At 37.7% G+C, this 21,950-nt stretch overlaps 1 protein-coding gene and 1 long non-coding RNA gene across 2 annotated transcripts; one reads left to right on the top strand and one right to left on the bottom strand.

Annotated features, from left to right (window-relative positions):
- The first annotated feature begins 8,610 nt into the window (after positions 1-8,610).
- On the top strand, positions 8,611-9,093 carry LOC121267103 (14.7 kDa ribonuclease H-like protein). Its single transcript, XM_041170976.1, has one exon. The coding sequence runs from the start codon at positions 8,611-8,613 to the stop codon at positions 9,091-9,093; it is 483 nt and encodes a 160-aa protein (XP_041026910.1).
- An 8,303-nt stretch (positions 9,094-17,396) lies between these two features.
- On the bottom strand, positions 17,397-21,715 carry LOC121266880. The gene is made up of 2 exons (XR_005940931.1): positions 21,621-21,715; positions 17,397-17,613 (listed from the first exon to the last, which is right to left on the bottom strand). It is a non-coding gene; the product is annotated as an uncharacterized LOC121266880 (long non-coding RNA).
- Between the last annotated feature and the right edge of the window lie 235 nt (positions 21,716-21,950).

The following is a 21,950-nucleotide window of genomic DNA, read 5'->3' as shown; positions in this document are numbered from 1 at the left end:
AATTTGGCATGAAAAGGCCAAAGACACTTAGAAGGAGGATGGAAAAGGGCAAGCAGGGTAAGTACGTCGGTGGTTTGCTTTTATGGAAAAAAGAACGGAGAGGCTGTGATGGTGATTAATACTATGCTGAAAGAGGATACAGTGGAAAGGGAGTAGGAGGTTTCGGTGGGAAAGGAGAACAATGATGTTGACAATGGAAAACAGGTTGAAGGGTCTGGTGATGGCTTGAAGTCGCTCGATGGTGCTTCTAGCTGGAATGGGGGTAGTGAGGAACTATATGGGGATGGTTTAAATGGGGCTATTGTGACTTTACAAGCTATCTTACCTTCGGACTCTGTTTGTTCATTACAGGCTGAGGTTGGCAATGGGGCATTGTTAAGAGTCGATCAGAATTAGGGTAGTGGGATGGAGGAGCATGGCTATATGGGTGGTATTGTTGCTGTCACGGAAGTGCTAGAGTTGGAAAGTCGATGGCTAGGAATTACTCATGAGGGTGAGGCAGGTGAGGAAGGTCCCATATTCTCAGATAGGGAAAAGGAAGATGAGCTGCGAGATTTGTCAGAGGAGAAGGAGTATGAGTCGGATAAAGGGGCTCGTAGTTCTCTATGAAAATAGAGACAAGTGGATCAACAGGTGAGACAATCCCAGTGGGTGATATCCCACTCGGCTAAACTAAATTTATGAATCATACCATTCTGGCATGGAACGTGCACGCGATAGTCACGTCGATGAGTCAGTTAAGGAGTTTGGTGAAGAAATATAATGTACAGATTATCGCTATTTCGGAATCTTTTCAAAGTGAAGAGCGTTTGCCTCGTTTAGCAAGTTTGGTGGGTTTGTCGAATTTTTACGCTAGTGAAGCGATGGTTGGTAAAAATGGCTGATGTGGAGTGATGCGCTCACGTTTGAGATGGTAATTATGTCGGAGTAGAGTTTGACTGGGAAATGTTAGCGTATTTTATTTATGCTAAGTGTCAGCAACAAGAAAGGAGGGTCCTTTGGCAGGAGTTGAATATGATGCAGGAGAATTCATATCCATGGCTAGTGGTGGAGGATTTTAATATTATTAAAGAGGATGGGCAGCATATTACTGGTAATCCGAGAACTTTGGCAGCTATGGAGGATTTCAAAAGATGTTTGGATAATTGTGGTCTAGTGGATCTGACATTCTCGCATAGTCGCATGTCATGGTGCATTGGTCATGCAGGTGCATTGAGGAGTTGGGTGTGACTTGATAGAGCTGTTATAAACAATGTATTCTTGAGAGAGTACCCGTCGGTTGGCTTAAAGTATCTTAAGAGGAAACGTTTGGATCATAGCCCCATGATTGTCACCCTCCAGATAAAATTTGAGTGCTATGGTCCAAAGCTATTTCGGTTTCAAAACATGTGGGGTTCCCATGAGTCCTTCAAAGCTGGTGTGGAAAAGGTGTGGACTAAGGGGGTTCTTGGGTCAGGTTTAGTGAAGTTGGTTGCTAAACTCAAGTGTACAAAGATTGCACTTTGCAACTGGGACCTTCAAGTGTTTGGGAGAGTGGATCTCATTATTAAAAATCTGGAGGAGAGAGTTCTATCACTAGAAGCTCAACTGCAAGAGGCGCATCAAGTGGAGGTGGAAGTAGAGTATTTGATGGCAAAAGTAGAGTTGTAGGAATGGGAGAATAGAGAAGAACTCAGGTTGACTCAACAGGCCAAGAAAAAATGGATTCTCGAAAGGGATCAAAATACAAATTTTTTTCATGCGTGTGTTAATCAAAGGTGCAAGAATACATTCTTTTCATCCATGAAGTTGGCAAATGGAGAGTCAGCAAAAGTAGTTCATGAAACTGTTATTAATTACATTAAGTCTTTTTTCACAGGTTTGGGAGCAGGAGTGCAACCGGATCTTACTTCCTTGATTTCCACGGTTGTCTCTGAGGAGGAAAATAACTTGCTCTGCAGTAAGCCCACTGAAGCTGAGATGAAGGATGCTCTACTTTTCATTCCATCACAAAGCAGCCTCGATTTTGATGCTTTCGGCTCAACTTTTTATATTTCTTGTTGGGACATAGTAAAAAAGGATGTGTTGGAAGCTGCTTTGGATTTTTTTCGGGGCCATCTGCTCCCTAGCTTTTATTCTGTGTCATATATAGTACCAATTCCTAAAGTGTAGGATCCCAAGGCTTTGACAATTTTAGACCCATAAGCCTTTGCTGTGTCACGCATAAAAGTTTCTCCAAAATTTTGGTAGCCCGCTTAAAAGGTTTGTTGCATAAAATGGTCTCCCAAGAGCGAAGGGCTTTCATTCCGGGCCATAGCATTTTTGAAAACATACCGCTAGCACAAGAGATCCTATGAGGGGCTTAAGGCAGGGGATCTCTTTCACCGTATTTATTTATTGTAATGGAAGAGGTATTGTCCAAGTTTATTAAGAAGAGGTTCGAAGAAGGTAAAATTGGCGCATTTTATCATCCTCGTGGGGCACCTTTGGTGTAACACCCCGCTCATTCCTTCTAACGTATGTTCTTTCTTTCTTTCGCAAGACTCCTTCTTTCTGACGTAAGTGAACTCCGAGGGCAGAAATTATGCAACAGTCTACCCTTCTCCCTTGCAACTACGAGCCTCGTTATACGTGCCAAACTTAGATGGTGTGTTTTAAAGATATTATGTGATTCCTAAAGTACGCCTAGTGTTTTAAATGTACTAGAAATATTTATATAGAGTATTTTCAGTACTATTGAAGTAAGCTTGATTTTAAACAAGACAATTATAATATCTTTGAAGAGCTCCAAAAATATTATAATTGTTAGAAATCATTTTAATATCAATATTAAAATGATTTCAATTATTTAAAATATTATGAGATTTAAATTATATTGAAAAATCTAATTAATTAAATGATTTTATTATCTTAAATATACTAAATAAGACTTCATCATTTTATTAATGATGAAGGAATATTATTTTATAAACTAAAGTTTAGTTTAAATAATATTCTACCTTAATTCCTCTAAGTGTTTTTAATTAAGTTAATGTTTATGCATTTTCAAATCAGTAATTTAATCCCCCACCGCTAGATCGTTTTGTAAATCCCAAGACAAAGGGTCTGGGTTAGATACCCAGACCCCTCTTCCTTCTCCCTCACTTTTCCCCCGGCTCTCTCTCCTCCCTCTCCTTCAGCGTACGTCGTACACAGCTCCCCCCCATGCCGCCCCTTCCACCGACCCCACCTCACTCCGGTGAGTCCCACCACACCAGTCTCCCTCTCTCACGCTCTCTCTTCCTCTCTCTCGGCAGTGCATAGCCCGAATGGGCTTGATGTTGTTGCTCCATTGTTCGCCATCCTCTGGCACCACCACCTCCATGGTAGCTCCTCCTCCCACCGGCCATCACCCTCCAGCGAGCTCGACCCCCTCCATGCAGCCACCTTCTCCACTTGCACATACACAGCCTTACCCATGCACGGGTTCACTGTGCAGGTCCCTAGCACCGCCGTGCGCGACCACCTTGGCCACCAGACACCACCACAAGCTCCTCTTGGTCTCCCCCTTCCTCCTCCCTTGGACTCACGACCGATAGCCTCCCCTAGATCCACCGCATGGGTTTCTCACCCTCCACCACTGTACGCCGCCACCCGCGGCGTGTGAGCGCCATCTCCAACCTCCTCCACCCACCACCGAACCATCTCAACCACACATGGCCCTAATTTGCCACCTATGCTCCCTCTCTCTCATTCTCTCACACATGGCCAATTTCCCCTCCACCACCGTGGACTGCCTTGCCACCACGGCTCCACCAGGAACCTCCCTTGACCTCCCTTGGTCTAACCCTAAGCGCGAACCACCACTTTATGTGGTGGGCAGCCACTACGCACAATGGACAGTCACTACGCGTGACTGACCACCATTGCACAAGGCCAAATCTGCCATGCTACGCTCCTTGCCACCGTCACAAAGCCACCATGAGCCCTTCCAAGACCACACTTAGCTATCCAAACGCCTAAACAGCCACCGTACGTCAGTTAGCCGCCACGTACGACTCTTCCGACGTCATCAGCTCTGACGATCAGCAGGCAACGCATGGGTTATCCCGTCGATGGTATAACTCTCTATCCCTCGTTATTTATGTTAGATGTTAATTAGTTGATTAGGTTGTGAACTGTGTTGTTAGTATTTATAGAGTTTGCTGTGTAGTATAGAGATGTGAAGTGTTGTGTATGTGAAGTGTTAGGTATATCTATGTAGTGTGTTGTTAGCATTGTGGACTGTGCTATAATGGTGGCATGACGTCATGTGGATTGGGAAGAGAGTGTGTACTCTCATGGCGTAGTATGGGATAAGGAGAGTATATGTAAAATATACCCTCCTGGCATATTGTGGAATGGGAAGAGTACACGTTGAAGGTACTCTGTGTGGTGTACTTTGTATGAAGGGAGTACACACGGAGTGTACTCCATGTGATGGAGTGATGCATCATATGGCTTGTACGTCATAGTGGTGATGTGGCGTAGCGTGAGAAGGAGTATACATGGAGTATACTCCACGAGGCAGCGACACTCTGTGTGGCGTGTCGCAGAAATAAGGATGGTTGTGTGATTGATGGGCGTGGAACGTGATGAGTAGTGTCGGGAACTGTGGAATAATATCCTGAAGTAGTCGTGGTGTGGCCTGTAGTCTGAGGTGATAGGTGTCACCGTAATTGACTTATGGCTGGGAGTATGGGTGAAGTAGCAGAACGAGTGTAAGAGTGCGCAAGAAAGCATGACTGGGGAATGTCACGAAGTGACATGGTTACCAGCAGTCGTGCTTATGACGGGTGAGGAGTTAGCATAGGCATGGCGCAACGGGATCATGACGAGATGTCATGATGTGTTAGGAGTGCGTGAGGAATCGTACTCGTGATGAGTTAGAAGTTGGCGTAAGAATGGCATAGTGGGATGTCAGGTGATGTGGCAAGGTCACGGTATAGCTTAGTAGTAGTCTCGAGCTATATGACGTGACATAAGGCGTGGTTGTGAAAGGAGTCTTGTCGTGTTAAGTGTTGGGATGAATTGTCAAAAGGAACAGGTAGCATGAAGAGTCATGCTAGCCGGGTTAAGAGAAGGTTGGTATCGGAGTATGGTGCTTGTTTACACAAGCAAGTGATCAAAGTGTTATATGTTGATCTTAGGGGTAAGGTACATGTGTAACCTGGTGAGACACATGTGCCGAACGGATTCACCATATGTAATGGGTAATCCGTCCTAAGCATAGTTTCGCGGTGTTTAAGATACATGGAGGCAGTGACTGGTGTATTGTCTAGGATTGGGATGTGTGACTTAGTAGGTCTGAGTCATGCATCGAGATGAGTTCAATAAGGAGAGTAAGATGAAAGTCTTAGTGTCATAACCCTAAGGCGAATCATGGGTTTGCTTTAGTGGATGAGAACTTGAAGTAGAACGTCGAGTTTGGAAGAGATAGTGACTGTAAGTGATCCCCGAAGGTTTTAGCATAGTAAAGGGCACATAAGTGCATAGGATAGAAAGAGAGTGTTCCAATTGAATAGTAGCTCTATTTCTAGTTTAAGTTGCTTATGCATTAGATAGAGAATGACATTAGGCTATGTGTATGCATGTAGGTTGACATCTGACATGCACATGAATGGACTACATGATATGAAAGTAGCATGGAATCCAGGTAAGTATTGCGTTCATACTCTTCTAGAGTTTTCTAAAATACAAGAAAAGAAAAATAAATGCTTTTCCTTTACGACGCATTACTAAAGGACATGAAAGACGTTTTAGGAAAGAAAATGCTAAGTGTTCAAAAGTATAAGTATCTATTGCCCCTCCTCGGCAGCCCCTGTTTACGCACCCAAAGTATTAATTGTACGCATGTGAATGGATGACTATACGCTGTATCTATTGTATTTATTTTACAAAGAAAAGAAAAGAAACACCGAGGCTTGTGCCTCGAGCTTTAAACCGATGCTTTAAACGACGCAAAGGAAGTGTTTTGAAATGGTCCCTATGAACTAATGTTAAAATGTCCCTACGAACTAATGCTTTTATGGATGCTACGAACTGATGCTTTTATGAATGCCATGAGGTGATGCTTATGGATGCCATGAAAGATGATGTTTAAGCCCATGCTTTTAAATGACGTTTTCCATGAATGAACTGTTAAATGAAAAAGGCTGAAAATGAAAAGACTGAACTAAAAGATTTGATTGAATGAAAGGATTGAACGTTTATTGTATGAAAATACGTAACGGCCATATGAATGAATGAAAAGGGTACCAATGAATGGGCAGATTGCAATGCCGGGTAAGTAGTACTGGTAGTTCACCCAGTGTTGCCCCCCATGAAAGGGATTCCCAACCCGTGGCCACGGGCAGAGTCCGAGTCCAAAGGAAGACTTCTAACCCTAACACACGGGGCGTAACAGTGTGTACCGGCCAATGCAAGTGATTAGAAATAATGTATGAATGCATGAATGCACAAACTCTTTAAGAAATGAAGCCACTGACGGGAGAACCGCTTTATAAAAAGAAAGCCCATTTTTAAAGAAAAACTCCGTCTAGTGATATTTTCAAATGAACGCATGTATGCATGTATGCATGCATGTATAGTATGTATTAATGATGAATGCATGAATGAAAACCTATGTTATTATATTTTAACTATATGAAGTAATGCTTACAAGTCATCGACTCATTTTAGTTTGATGCATGTCCCTCCCCCCACAGGGACTGAATGGTCAGGACAGACACAACCCATGGGGAAGAGCACGAAAGTTTAGGCATGAGATTTTAAATGTATGAGGCCTTTTTATTGTAAGATTAATGTTTTCCGCTGTAAACCTCTTTTATTCTAAAAGCACATTTTATTTTATAATGTAGAGTCTTGCACCCTAGGTATGCAAGTAAAATGTTTTAAATCAAACGGTAATTCCCGTCGTCCTTTCTAAAATCATTTTATAAAAAGTCCCACCATAAGGATGGGCGTTACATTTGGTGTCCCATTTGCTTTACTCTGATGATTTGTTGATCTTTTCTAGTGGAGGAAAAAGGTCGATGAAGATGCTATTGATGACATTGCAAACTTATGAGCAGTGGTCGGGTTAGTTAATCAATAAAGAAAAGTCTGCCCTCTTTCTTTCCAAGGAAATTTTATTTCGCCAAAGAGTAAGTCTTGTGCGATCGACGGGATTCAGTGAAGGTTCATTTCTGGTGACTTATTTGGGGGTTCTGCTAGTATCAGGGATATTTACGGCTCATATGTTAGAGCCTCTGGTTGGCAAAGTGAGGACGAAAGTGGTGTGTTGGAAGGTAAAGAGCACATTGCACTATGTGAAAAAAAGTCTTCAGACTCGAGGTTTTGGAAGGAATTTTGGAGGTCCTTCCTGAGGTGATGACTAATATGAAGGTATGTATTAGGGAGGGCAAAGCATCTTTTTGGTTTGACAAGTGGTTGGCGAATGGTCCTTTTTGTGAATCAATGGCAATTTTGGAGAATCCAAGACTCAAGTTAAAGAGTGTTGGATAGATGGGGAATGGGATGTAGACTTGCTACATGATCTAGTTGGTCCTATTAAATCTACTGAAATCATTAATGAGGTGGGAGGGTATATGCGTGGCTTGGATAGACTGGGTTTTCCTTCTTTTAGAGGCTAACTGTTCGATGTATTGTCTGCTAGAGTGGTCATGTTATGCTTTGCATGTTATTAGTTTCGGTAGTCTATTTTGTTAGGGATTCTGTATTGTTAAAGGTTATTTTGAATAAAATGTCGTAACTTGTTTTAAAAAAAAAAAATCTGTTTTAAATAAATGATACTTTTGTAAAATGGTTGCAGAAATATCTTTATTTTACACAAGGGTGGTTTTACGGATAGAACCTATTGATTAGTGCATTATTTTTTTTCTTAAACATTAAATTTCTTTTTTTAATGTTTAAGAAAAAAAATCAATTTAATATATTTTTTAATGTTTAAGGAAATAAAAAAATAAAAATGCATCCATCGTGCAAATGCTGATCTGGAGACCATCGGTATCTACCTAAGATTTTTCTTTACACAAATTTCACTTATTTAAAAAGGAGTGAAAAATTTAGAGTGAAAAGCTGCTACAGATTTTTTATGTTACAATTACAGGGCTGTAGAGGGGAGTGTTCTAATGACAGGTAACAACAATCTTTGTGGAAGGCTTTGTGGAAAATGCGAGTTCCTAATAAGATAAAGGTCTTTGCTTGGAGGGCATGCAAGGAGATTCTCCCTTCCCAACAAAACCTTCTTAAGAAGCATGTTAATATCGAAGGAGCCTGCTGTTTTTGCAAACAATATACTAAAAATATAGCCCATGCTTTATTATACTGCCCTGACATTCATTCAAGCTGGTTTCCATATATTCCTCTCATTCAACTACAAGGAGTACACTTACCAATGTTGCAAGTAGCTTTGGAAGTTCTAAAGCAGAGACTGGAGGGTGAACTAGCCTCTTTCTTTGCTATTGCTTGAGGATTTTGGTGGAGAAGAAATCAAATGGTTCATGAGCAGAAAAATATTGCAGTCCAACAGGTCATTGATCATTGCTTTGTCTGTTATAAAAGCTTATGATGATCTGAAACATATGCCCAAGGGTAAAGCTCGAGAGTATTATGATTGGAAGCCCCCCACCAACATGTTGGTTGAAACTAAATGTGGATGGCACTGTTTTTGGTGAACTTCATAAGGCAGGGGTGGGCGTGATTCTCAGAGATGAAGCTGGTAAGGTGATTTTGGCAGCAAGCAAGGTTGAATTTGAAGTGAATAAGACTGAAGCTATTGAAATGCTGGCTATTTTCCGTGCTTTACAGTTGTGTACTAGTATGGGGATCCATAGATTGATTATGGAATTAGATTGCTTGATGGATATCCAAGTGCTCAACAATGAACTTGTTTCTGACGCAATGTTAACTCCATTTGTGAGTGAAATAAGAAAGGTGTTAAGAGTGTTTGTGGAGTGCAAATTTCAACATGTCTATAGAGAAGGTAATCAGGTTGCTCATATTCTTGCCCGATATGCTTGGAACGTTGAGAATATCTCAATATGGAATGAGTGTTATCCTGAATTTATTTCTCAGGCTGTTTGGCTTGATTAATGTCTGTAAACTCATTTGATTAATGAAATTTCAGTTTTTCTATAAAAAAAAAAAAAAAAAAAAAAAAAAAAAAGAAAAGAAAAATAAAGGAGTTATAAAAGAGTTGTGCCTCTACCACTTTTCAAATAATAAAAGACAATCCAAATCTTAACCAATTGATTCCCTAGCTAATAAATGAATGTTACTTTGTCCCTAAATATGAATGTGCACTACAACAATTTTGAGCTTTTGGGGCAATTTTTCTTTAGAACGAAATTAAAATCGTCCCAAATTGTAAGATTGAAGGACAAAATCAAAATTTCATCCCAAAAAATTTCTGAAACATGCTTCCCGGTCAAACACTATACTTAGGCACGATAACTTTCGTGGCTAGTGAAATAATCATTCATGATTGAGGGGAAAATTGGTGGTAATTCGCGGGAAAGTAATTTGCCGTTCGAATGTCCATTATAATCGTTCGAATGTGTAAATCACCAGTTTCGAACGGCCATTTAATATTCGAACGGTGACTCTAATTTAATAAAAAAAAATAATCAATTAAAGAATTAATAATAGTAATCAACAATTAATTTATAAAAGAAAGACATAATGCATAATTAATTAAACTTTGAAAACATCAAATATTGTTCATACCAAAAATAAAACAAAATACAAAATATAAGATATAACATACTATATCCCCAACTCTTTGAGGACATCCTCGATTGAATCTACTTTTGACTCTTTCTGTGTCAATCGAGCATATATCGTCTCCTAAGTCCGAGACACGCGATCAATGGCACCAATGAACTCTGTACTTAAGCCTCCGACGACAATTTGGATCTCTGTATGCACTATATCAGCAATTTGATCAGCAGTAAGAGTGCGTGATGCCTTAGGCTGTGTGGATGTATGACCGGCCGATACTCCATGATCAGTCGGGTGTGCATCTCTTGTCTGAGTATCGACCGGCTCTATAGTATGAGCACGAAGACAAAGTCTCAAGTGCTCTGTGCTTGTTGACAGGATGGAGGCGTTGATCGGTCCAATCGACTCCTGAATACACTCAGGAACATTAGGTAAGACCCCAACCAACAATAGGAATCGTGTGATCAGGAGGCCGAATGGCAAAATATCCGTCGTAACGTATGAAACCTCTGATCGAATATATAACTCACTAGGTCGATAGGCATCATACAAGTGACACGTATCATAAATCTCGCCCTATCCATGCCAACCTTCGTCTTGTGTTGCCGAGGGTCAATGTTGTGGGCGATAATTAAGTTCAGAATCTTGAAAAATTCTTAATAATGAACCTATTTGATGCTCTTCATCCCATTATAAGGAGGAGCATCTGGACTAACAGCCATCTGCCTCACCTCTGCATCCGAGAGGCCATCCAGTCCATCAGGATCAGTGCTCTTGTCCTCAGCTGTCTCCTAACCAGCTGTAGACTGGTCTGGCATGCTTTGACTTCACCCTAGCAAACATTTAATGTGGAATTTAAATAATAAAATCAAAAGGATTAGTTACAAAATATAATATACAAAACAATCATTAAATTATATAATTAATGAAAAAATATAAATCTGCTTTCTTTGTTCAACCGTTTGAACGCTGCAAACAGCATTCGAAAGGTCTTTATTTGGGTTATAGACGTTCGAACGCTTACAAAGAGTTCAAACGGTGTTGTATATAAACAGTTGAACGGTTGAGATACCGTTCCCAAGAAAGTCTTTTGGGTTCTACTCGTTCGACCGACATCAATCTGTTTGAACTGTAATGTGTATAGGCAGTCGAACGGTTGAGACACCATTCCCAAGAAAGTCTTTTTGGTTCTAATTATTCAAACGGTATACAACCGTTCAAACGGTGTTGTATATAGGCAGTCGAACGGTTGAGACATTGTTCCGAATAAAAGTATTTTCAGTTCTTACCATTCGAACGTGATAGAAAAAGTTTGAACGGTAACTTGATCGAGCTCAGCAATGGCTAAGTCGAACTCAATGGCCATTGAAATGAAAGAAGCCATGATTCCTTTCATTTCTTCAACAAAATAACACACACGCAAGGCCAAAATGTCCATAGAACCATTTCGGGCTTGTGTTTTGCAGCCCTAGAGTACTATATCTAAACTTATAATAAGTTTTATATAAATTCTAAATAATAATGAAATATAACAACAAAAATACAAAATAAAAAATGTACCTCTTTGATTGTAGTACTGTTCGTCGACAGTGGCGGTGATACGATAGTGATACGTTAGTGAAATGGAGTCGTTACGACTATCGTTCAAAGGTCTTTAATGTTTGAATAGAAATGAGGTCGTTCACGGTGTTGGGTCCCTCTATTAAGGCTGTCAATATGTTGCTCGAGCTTTTTAAAGAGACACTTCTATCAGACAATATTTTACCCCGCAAGTTTTATGAAGGAAAACAGTTGAAAAGAGGACTCGGGCTTGATTACAATGTAATACATGCGTGTAAGAATGATTGTGTATTATTTTGATGAGAGAATGAGCAATTGAATGAGTGTCCCATTTACCATGAATCAAGATGGACAACTGAGAAGCAAAATGTGCCGCGGAAGGTCGTATGTCACTTTCTATTGATACTTAGATTACAAAAATTATTTATGTCACGTTTAACGGCTATGGACATGACATGACACTCATCGTCTAGAGTCAAGAATGATAATGTTTTGTCACATCCTGGGGACTCTCAAGTTTGGAAGGAATTTGACCTAGAACACCCATGGTTTGCTGAAAAATCTCGTAATGTTCGACTTGGGTTAGAAACAGATGGATTTAATCCGTTTGGAAAAATGAGTACTAGTCATAGTATTTGGCCAGTTACACTTATGCCATACAATCTACCACCATAGAAGTGTATGAAAGATCCATATTTCATGATGAGTTTACTCATTTCAGGTCCGAGATCATCGGGAAATAATATAGACATACACTTACAGCTACTAATTACAGAATTAAAAGATTTGTGGGAGAATGAGGTTTTAACATTTGATTCATCAACATGCAAGTCGTTCACTTTGCATGATGCGGTGTTATGGACAATAAATGATTTTCCTGCTTATGGAAACTTGTAAGGTTAGAGCACTAAAGGAAAAATGGCATGTCCAACTTGAAACAAACATACCCAATCTGAATGGCTTACGTATCGGTGAAAACTATGTTTCATGGATCATCGTCGATTTTACCTGGTGGTCATGAATAGCGTGGAAACGATAGGATGTTTTATCACATTGTTGAATGGGGGCACCCTCCACCATTCTTGTCTGGCGAAAATGTTATTGCACAGCTTGTGGATGTAGGACGTAATGATTTTGGCAAAAAACAATGGAAAAGAAAACGAGGTGCAAATGAGTTGAATTGGACAAAGTAGAGTATATTTTTCGAACTCTCCTACTATATGCACTTGCGCGTGGCCCCTTGAGACGCGTTGCTCGATATTCTACATGTATTTCGCGAGGAAGTAGGTATCACACAATTGATCGAGAACATAGAAAAATACAAAATAGTGGTGTCCTTGTCGAATGGAGTCATGATGGAGACAACGTTGATTTCTATGGAGTTATCGTTGATATAATAGGAATGAGATATGTGAAAGAGCTTGTGGTTTATATATTTAAGTGTGGTTGGTGGGATTTAAAGAATCCTGGAAGGGGAAAACGCCACGATGATTATTTTTTGAGTATTAATATATCAAAAAAAGGGTATGAAGATGATCGTTTTATTTTGGCTTCCCAAATATCTCAAATATTATATTTAAACGATTCTAAGTTAGGAAATCACTAACAAGTAGTACAAGAATTTTCTCCTAGAAATATATATGACGTTATCCTTGAGGCGGAGGGGCAAGATGAAGAAGATGATGATCCCTCTACTCAAGAAGCATACCAAGATAGTCAACCTGCCTTTAACTTATTTGTGGATTTGAGCTAGTATGAGATGATCCCATTACATAGGAAAGATACTGATGCTGAAATAGTTGATGTGACAGTTGATCAAAGTGTTGAGTCGTCTGAAGTATCTACAGATGATGAGAGCAAATCTACAGATTGATCAGTTTTGTATTTACATTATACAGTATCTTGCAATTATGCCACCAAAGAGGAAGGAAGTTTGCATCCCATCTCCGCCTATTCCTAGCTCTCCATCTGACTCGCCATTAGAGACTGACTATACGGAATAAGGTAAATAGCTAATACTCATTTTTTCAATTATGATAATTGATATTTAATAGAAGGTAAATAACTAAATATTGTTTTATAGAGATAACAGTGCAATCTCATCACGGACGAGACATTACTAGAGGCGTGACGTTGGAAAAATATTGTAAAATGGATAAGATTAAGGTTAACATTCTGATGAATATACCGGAAGCGAGGGACAATAAGTAGCTTGGCTTGCATCGCATTCTTACACGAACTTATGCACTTTTGCCTACAAGTTCATAGCATAAAGTCCCGCAAGATGTGAAAGAGCTTATAAAGAAGCATTATTTGGTATGTAATATTTAAATAATAAATTTATATTGATATTATTTAATACTCTAAATGATAATATCTTTGTGTATATACTTTTTTAAGAATAACTTTGAACTAAATTTTGGTCGGAGAGAGGAACATAAGATTGTCGATGAGCTGATGTGTAATGCATTCCGAAAGCATAAAGAGGGGTGTCACGACCATTCCAAGAAGTACGAGAATAAGGAAGATGCATGCTAGAATCCTTTTCAAGATGTCCGACATGAAGATTGGGAAATACTTTGCGGCATATTTGAGAATCCATCATATAAGGTAATTTAAATGAATTATTTATGTGTCATATTTATAATTTTCACTTACTAGTTTTTACAACTTCTATGAAGGAGAAAAGTTCAATAAATAAAACAAATACATCGAAGTTGAAGATTCATCGTCATGTAGGCTCAAGATCTTTCACCTCTCTCTGAAATTGGTAATGTACTTTTTTTTTTTTTTGTCTAGTTTTTTTCTTTTGGAGGTACTAATTTTAATATTGACTTTATCTCTTAACAATGTCTTTTGTAGCAAGAGTCAAACACCAATTATAATCTGACAAAATTAAATGCTACATCACACACTAATAGTAATGGAGAGTGGACTCATCCTTATGCTCATGAGAATTATGGAAGTATTATAATTTTTTTTAATTAAACATATTTAAATTATTGTTTCAATATCAATTTTTTATATTGTGTGTAGGATAAAATGGTTGTCTTCCGTGTTGAAGCTGCATCAGATCAGAATTCATCAACAAGTGATGTTGAAATCTTTACATAAGTTAAGGGTCAATGTTCAGGATATTTGTGGGGTTTGGGTCACTGTGTAAAGCTTTCAGCCTGTTCATCAATGTCCAGTACTACTGCCATTGCGTTAGAGAATGTAAATTCTAAGATCGAATAATTGATTGCAAAACAATATGAGTTAGAGGTTCAATTAACGAAACAAGCAGCCATGAAGATGCACATAAAACAGCAAGAAGATCAACAAAGAGAGATGCAACTACAAATGCAAATGCTTATGCAACAATTCAGGCCTCCAAACAATTGATTTTCGTGTTTTGCATAAATTTTAGGATTTATAAAATTATGTACTGATAACAATATTAGTATTATTACTATTTTATTTATTTAGTTCTGACTTATTATATTAGTTTTATTTATATTAAACAGTTTGTAATGTATTTTTGAAATATAAATATCTATTTGGTTTTAAATTAGTGTAGTCCATGAAAATACTAACCGTTCAAACATTACAAGTTAGAGTTTGAAAGGTAGATCACAAACGTTGCGAACCGTTCGAACATGTTCGAACAGCTTATTCAATTATAAAAATTAATATAACTAACGTTCGATAATCAATTTTTTTTGTTCGAACGTTTTTTCATATATATTTGGTCGAACGGACTGGTATCGATCAACCATCAATGAAGTAACCATTTGAATAGACATATTGTTCGAACGGTTTTTCGGCCATTCGAATGACTTCCTGAGACGAAATTTAATCATCCCAGAGTAAAAATTCCGTTTAAATGTGATCAAATAGTCGAACAAAATTTTGTCCCAAAAGATATTTTTTGGGACGAAATTGTGATTTTCGTCTCAAAATACCTTTTGGGACAGTTATATTGGGATGAACTTGAGAAGCTTTATTTTCGTCCCAAAAAATATTTTGGGATGAAAATCCAGTGTTTTGGGATGAAACTTTTTGTCCCAAAAGACCTTATTTGTTGTAGTGACGCTTTTAGTTAAGTATATTTTGCAAAGGAATTTTCTATCAATATATGAGAAGCCAAATTAGAATCCAACATGATTCACACACACATATATATATATAATTAATAGGATATTGATAATAGTTTTTAAAATTTGTGACATGTATATACAAGAACATTCATTATTTGAATTTGTAAAAATATTTTTAATATCTTAATAATAATTTGACCCCGCAAATATAAACTTCTAGATGATCTGCTAGCTATATATATGTCCAGTACTAATGCAAATTTAAAAGATTCTAGCCGTCGCTTAGGGTACTGACTTTGGACTAGCCAATTGTCAGTGAAATCTAAAATATAGTTAAGTTTTGTATAAATGACCTGATTGGACTAGCTAAAAACTTTTAGTTTAGATTTTGAGCTACAATGATTTTAAAAGAATTTTCAAAGTTGGAGAGTCACTATTCACCCATTAAACCCATATTTTATTCACAAATAACCAACAAGGTTTTATTAAATTATTTTTAAAACTTTCATTAGTAAATAAGGCTATATTATGTCCAGATTTTTTAGGAAATATTTTTTTTATAAACAAGGCTATATTATGTTGGATAATTAGGAGGATATAAAAAATAGTTGGGCAATAATAGTTTGAAGTAAAAATTAAATTCTTAATTAATATATAGAGTGGATTTGCAAAATATAAAAAGAATAATTGAGTAAAAAATATTATTATTATGATGGATAGTCCAAAGTTGATTAATATCTTCAATGAATTTGACTTTATTCAAAACCTTAACGTTTAGGCAAACTTTAAACTTACTCATGGGTAGGCCGTATACCACTATTATACCCATGGCAGGGCCTTAACAGAAGCTGAACAAAATATCATCGAAACTAGATCATATTCAGATATAGAATCAGAAATTCATCCCAAGGTTTCCAGTTGACACATCATATAAAAAAAAATATACTAAATAGTTTTAGATCATTTCACGTTTTCAAGAATAACAAAAACAAAACTTCATTTAATCAAAGCAAAACTTTTTGGATCTCATATTCGCTCTTTTTCTCAGTTTAGAAGTAGAATGCTAAAATCAACTCATGTCTGCACCAATCATGAAAACAAGTACTTCATTCTTATACAGATTTCAGGAGTAAATGCAAAACAAATAACTGAGGTTGTTTCACATTTTTTTTGCAAAACAAACATGCATATTTTAAAAATCAACCTCGTTTCATTTTCTTTTTATGCAAAGACTAGTATAGGAACCTCATTTACTTTGACCTCATCACTTTCTAAATTTCTTCACAATGGTGCTGAATGAAAATTACTCGTCACCTATTAGGTTGGCACGTAACTTCCATGAATCTCCAAAAGCAACACATTTTTCAATAATTAAACCTGAAACGCTAAGTAACCTATTTTTCCAAAAAATCTAAATTTCTTGAAATCCTAAAATATTGTCACTCTCAAATTCATCGACATCCACAAGATAAGACAACTACAACTTAATATAATACAATCTATTACAGTAAACATCAGAGATTCATTTGGAAAAAAAAAGGACTAAATCACATCTGAAGCATTAAAAGAAAATAAAATTAAATGCTTAGTACTGAAATTCATTTATAAAAATTAGGATACTAAATTATATAATAATAAGTAACATACTTTAAAACCCTGACTATCTTCTATATTAAAAATTATACTGAAAACAAAGCCTTCATAAAGTAAATTAAAAATCAAGCCAAACGTGTAACCAGAGCTATGTTTGAGAATTGACCATAAATATGAATGGTTTTTTGGTATGGTTGGAACCTAAAAGGCAACCCAAACTACCCGTGTAATAGAGAGGAGCCCATACTCACCGAGAGGGATAGAGAGACGCAATGGGGTAGTGCTAGGCGAAGCTCGCTAATAATTAATGTGACGCCCCAGCTCCCACGTACAGAAATACGGAAATCGTGACGTTGGGATGATAACAACATGGATCACGCATTCCAACAATAGGTGCTCAAGTGTGTGCAATATGAAAAAAGTGCACAACAAAAGTCGCAGCGATTAAATTAAAAGCTAGCCAATTGAGTACCAGAATTTTAAATACAAACTTACCAAAATAAATATAGTATAGAAAAGAGTTATACACTTATCCCAAAATATAATACAAGGGGAAAAATACATAAGTCGGAAAATAAATCTCGATACACGAGAGCAACCCCAAGTTACTCCTCCAGCGGAGCCAAAGCCTAAGGCTCGTCGTTCTCATCTGCATCAAAATCTGCGATACTATAAAACAATATCGCAGGTAAGTAATAATCAAAACAACCCACGAGATAAAAATGCATGAATGCAACCAACAAACATGCGTGCACATGACGAATCTCGAATATGACCCAAAAACCTCATTTCCTCGAAAATGATTATTTTCCAACGGACGACAAAAATCCCATTTGACCCAAAACATGCCATAAATAATATATCAATTTCCCAGAAAATGACCCAACATAATCATTTATCGGACAATATAGGCGGGACTCTACCACCATCCCTATTTACCACCATCCCTACTGCATGCACCGTAGGCAAGAATCACAGGCGGGACTCTACCACCATCCCAACCGTGTGCAGAATAGGCGGGAATCGCAGGCAAGCTTTTACCACCATTCATGCTTACCACTATCCGTACAGTTCCTTTTCACACAAGAGGTACCTAATAGAGCACTGTAGACGACAATCACAGGTGGGACTCTTCCACCATCCCTACTTACCACCATCCCTACCGTGTGTACCATAGGCAGGACTCTACCACCATCCCTACAGTTTCTTTTAACACAAGAGGTACCTAGCATTGTAGGCGAGAATCACAGGCGAGACTTTACCAACATCCATGCTTACCACCATCCCTAGTGCATGCACCGTAGGCGGGAATCATAGGCGAGACTATACCACCATTCCTGCTTACCACCATCCCTATAGTCTCTTTTCCTTTCTCTCAAACTGATCAATCCAATCATTTCAAACATACTCAAAATCATCTCACATAAAAACACAGTTTTCAAGTATGCATATGAACATGTATGCAATTATGTGAAAATCTAGTTTTCAAGTTACACATGAACATGTATGCAATTATGCGAAAACTCAGTTTTCATTTACGAACATGACCATGCGTGTAAATGCATTGTATATGACACAACACAAATATTCAATAGCCAACAATTCCCCGTATAACCTAATCACACAACAACTCCATCCTCCTATCCAACCGACCCCCTTACTCCTCGGACTCAGTCCAACACAACCAACTAGTTCACAATAAATATGAGTTAGGGCAAAAATATATTTAGATCTCAAAAGTTATTTGGAAATATACTTACAATGTTATAATATAATTTTTGAAGGATCACAGAGATGCTAGAAGTGGCAGCACACCAACGAAACAGTGTATTTTGGACTATGGTCGTGGGTCTCAAAATGCTAGATTTTGAACGGAGACAAACGAATACTTGAGATTGCTAGGGAAGGGCTTAGGGGCGTTGGTGAAGCTAATGGTGGTGGTGGTTGGCCGTGGGTGGCGGCGTGGTTTACGGTTTGAAGTTAAAACACACAAATCGAAAATGAAGATGGAGGAGCTTCACCAGTGGTGGATCGGGGCTAAGGATAGGTGGGTTAGGTAGCTGGGAGGCTACCGGTGTTGTGGTGAAAATATGATGGCCAATGGTGGCGCGACGGTGGCGTTGGAGCACAAAGGCCATGCGGCTTGAAGCCATGCGTGGAGGAGATTGGCGGCGCGAGAGGGGCTGAAAATAGAGGGGTGAGGTCACCGGCAGGTGGGAAGATGAATGGGAGGGGCGGTGACAGTAATGGGCAGTGCACGGCGGCGCTAGGGCGGACAAAACAAACGGATGGGAGAGAGGGAGGGTGTCGCGCGCTGGAAGGGATAGAGATGCATTGGAAAGGAGAAAAAGAAATGAAGGAAAAAGAAGAAGAAGAGAAGAAAAAAAGAGAAAGGAAAAAAGATGAGGTCCAATCCTCACATCTTGGGTCACCAAATGATCCAACAAAAAGAATTTCAAAACAAGGAGTTAAATAAAATAATTTAAACATAGTGACTAAATAAAAATAAAAGAATTAAATCCAACAATAAACTAATTTAAAATAAAGAGCAATTTAAATGCACAACAATAATTAATATTAAGAAAGCATATCAAAAGAAATTTCACAATTTAAAAATCATAAAAATAAACCAACGAAAAATCCGATAAACTTAAAACAAGAGAACCAATATTTAAATTAATTAAAATAATCCTTCAATTAAAATACAGGGTATCACAGTCAACTCGGTGGCACGGCGTTGAGAGAAAGAGAGAAAGTGATTAGGGAGGCAGGCACGAAGACGGAGAGAGGCACTGGGAAGGATTGGGTGTGGCTTACCGAGAGCGCAGCTGCCCAATAATATTAAAATAGCAAGCCCATTAATAAAAAAATTCGATATTCGCCAAAATACAATTTGGACTCACAATCAATATAAATAAAATACTCAAAAATTAACTACGCTCTTTATATCTATTAATCCAAAAAGAAAAAAAGTTGTTTGGTGCTGGACCTAGGTGTTACATTATTCCCCCCTTAAAAGAAAATTTCATCCTTGAAATTTGATGTACCTAACGTCAAGTGTATCCACGCCTAATTTATTCCTCAATAATTAAGTCGAACCTAACATTCCAATATTCTACTTTCCTATGTTTCGCACCCGGTACCTTAAATAACTCCTAATGCTCTTGGTATAGACTTTGACGCATCCAATGTCAATCTTCCTACATCTCGGGATCCAGTTTAAGCCTAAAATACAAACCTCAACAATGGAATTACAAGCCTAATAATAAACTTTGAACTCTCCACATAATATAATAACTTCATACTAGAAGAAAAATAAACTCTCAAACAATCATATTATCAAAAACCATGCTTCCGTTGCACACTATGACAACTTATAGTCCTAAACAAATTGTATCTCACTCACATACATCTGAAATTAACTAAGCCACGCATTTAACCAGTGCATAGAATTACACCTATCGGAACTAAAATCTCAAATGTCATAAAAGTCGTTTCCTTAAAAATATGCAAAATCTAAAACCTCAAATTTTGTGGGACACATTCCATAGGTCTGCAAGTGCGAAAACCTTACATATCATCAAAAAATCATATCCTGGAGCCTGAAAAATTCTACGCAGGTTTGGGGCCTGAGACAAAACACAAAATTTTCATCTCATCTCATCATTACACATTTTTCAAATCCCTGTATAAAATATAATAAACAATTCAACTTTTTCAAATCTCAATTCAACTTTTTCAAATCGTAAAACAATAATAATCTTAAAATATAATATTTTAAACTTTCATCTAAAACCAAAAATTCTTATCTCACCCCCCAAACCTGCTCGAATCACATTTAAAATATGCTGCTTCACTAAACCTCAAATTTCTAAAAACTCAATTTATAAAATCTGCAGGGTCTCAGAGCTTAAATTTCAACATATCATCTCTTTGCCCTCAAGTTTCTATACCTCCATTCTGAATTAATTTCCTAGCCCATAGATATTCAAAACCTCATATATTATAGTCTGCAGAACCTCAAATCTGGCTTTCGATTAAGCTTATGTATACCTTGAAAATCTAAATCTTAAATCTTATATAAATCATTTGTTAAAGTCTACATAATAAGCCTACTGAATCTAAAACTTCAAACGTCATAAAAAATCATTTCTTAAAATCTACCACTCTAAAATCTCAGATTTCTTAGGCCACCTACCTTGAGCCTACAAACGCTCAAACCAAATATCTTAAAAATCATATCCTGGTGCCTACAAAATTCTAAAACCTTAAATTTCACCCAACACCTTATTATAGTATGCAGAATCTCAAACATGTCTCTGATACCAACTGTAATGCCCCAATGGAAAGTCTAAACCACATGAATTATACTCCAAAATAACTAGTCAATGATACAATTAGAGCCCTATTGAAACCTTATAAAGAGCAAAAACTTCTCATTTCCAAGTAATGTGAGATCCCATACACCACCTACCATTATCCTTATCATATGGGGTATCACATAAACCTATTAGTATCAAAATATTTTGTTCCAATGTTTCAATTGGAATGGTCACTGAAATGAAATCCAAAACTTTGATACTTATATACGTTGGACCGTAACACAGTCTATATAATATTGAGAATTGAGACGAAGACATCAAAATATAAGTAGCCAAATATCATGACCTTTTGGTGAACAGCTGCCAATATTCCAGCATCCACGGGACGAATCTCACTATGTATCTTTTGCATGAGTGGCTCAACACCAGATAAAGATGCCTTTGGATATTCACCACATAACGCCCACATCATTATAAGCACCACAAAAGAATAAAATTATGGATAACATATTTTGGGGAACAAAATTAACATAAAATAGCAGGAGAAAGAGCAAACCTGGGGGGAACATCTGATTGATTAATTCCAGCGCGCTCAACTTGTCCATGGTCGGTGGCGTGGAAGCTCAAACCGAAGCTTACATGAATTTCTAATGGATCTCAATTTCGCTTTGAATCC

The sequence above is a fragment of the Juglans microcarpa x Juglans regia genome, chromosome 5S (assembly GCF_004785595.1).
Source record: "Juglans microcarpa x Juglans regia isolate MS1-56 chromosome 5S, Jm3101_v1.0, whole genome shotgun sequence".
Taxonomy (NCBI): domain Eukaryota; kingdom Viridiplantae; phylum Streptophyta; class Magnoliopsida; order Fagales; family Juglandaceae; genus Juglans; species Juglans microcarpa x Juglans regia.
Note: the sequence above shows the minus strand (reverse complement) of the source record. Positions and strands in the feature narration are given on the sequence as shown.

Excerpts from the sequence above, each read along its gene's own strand:
- LOC121267103 (XM_041170976.1), top strand. The coding sequence starts at position 8,611 with ATGATTGGAAGCCCCCCACCAACATGTTGGTTGAAACTAAATGTGGAT.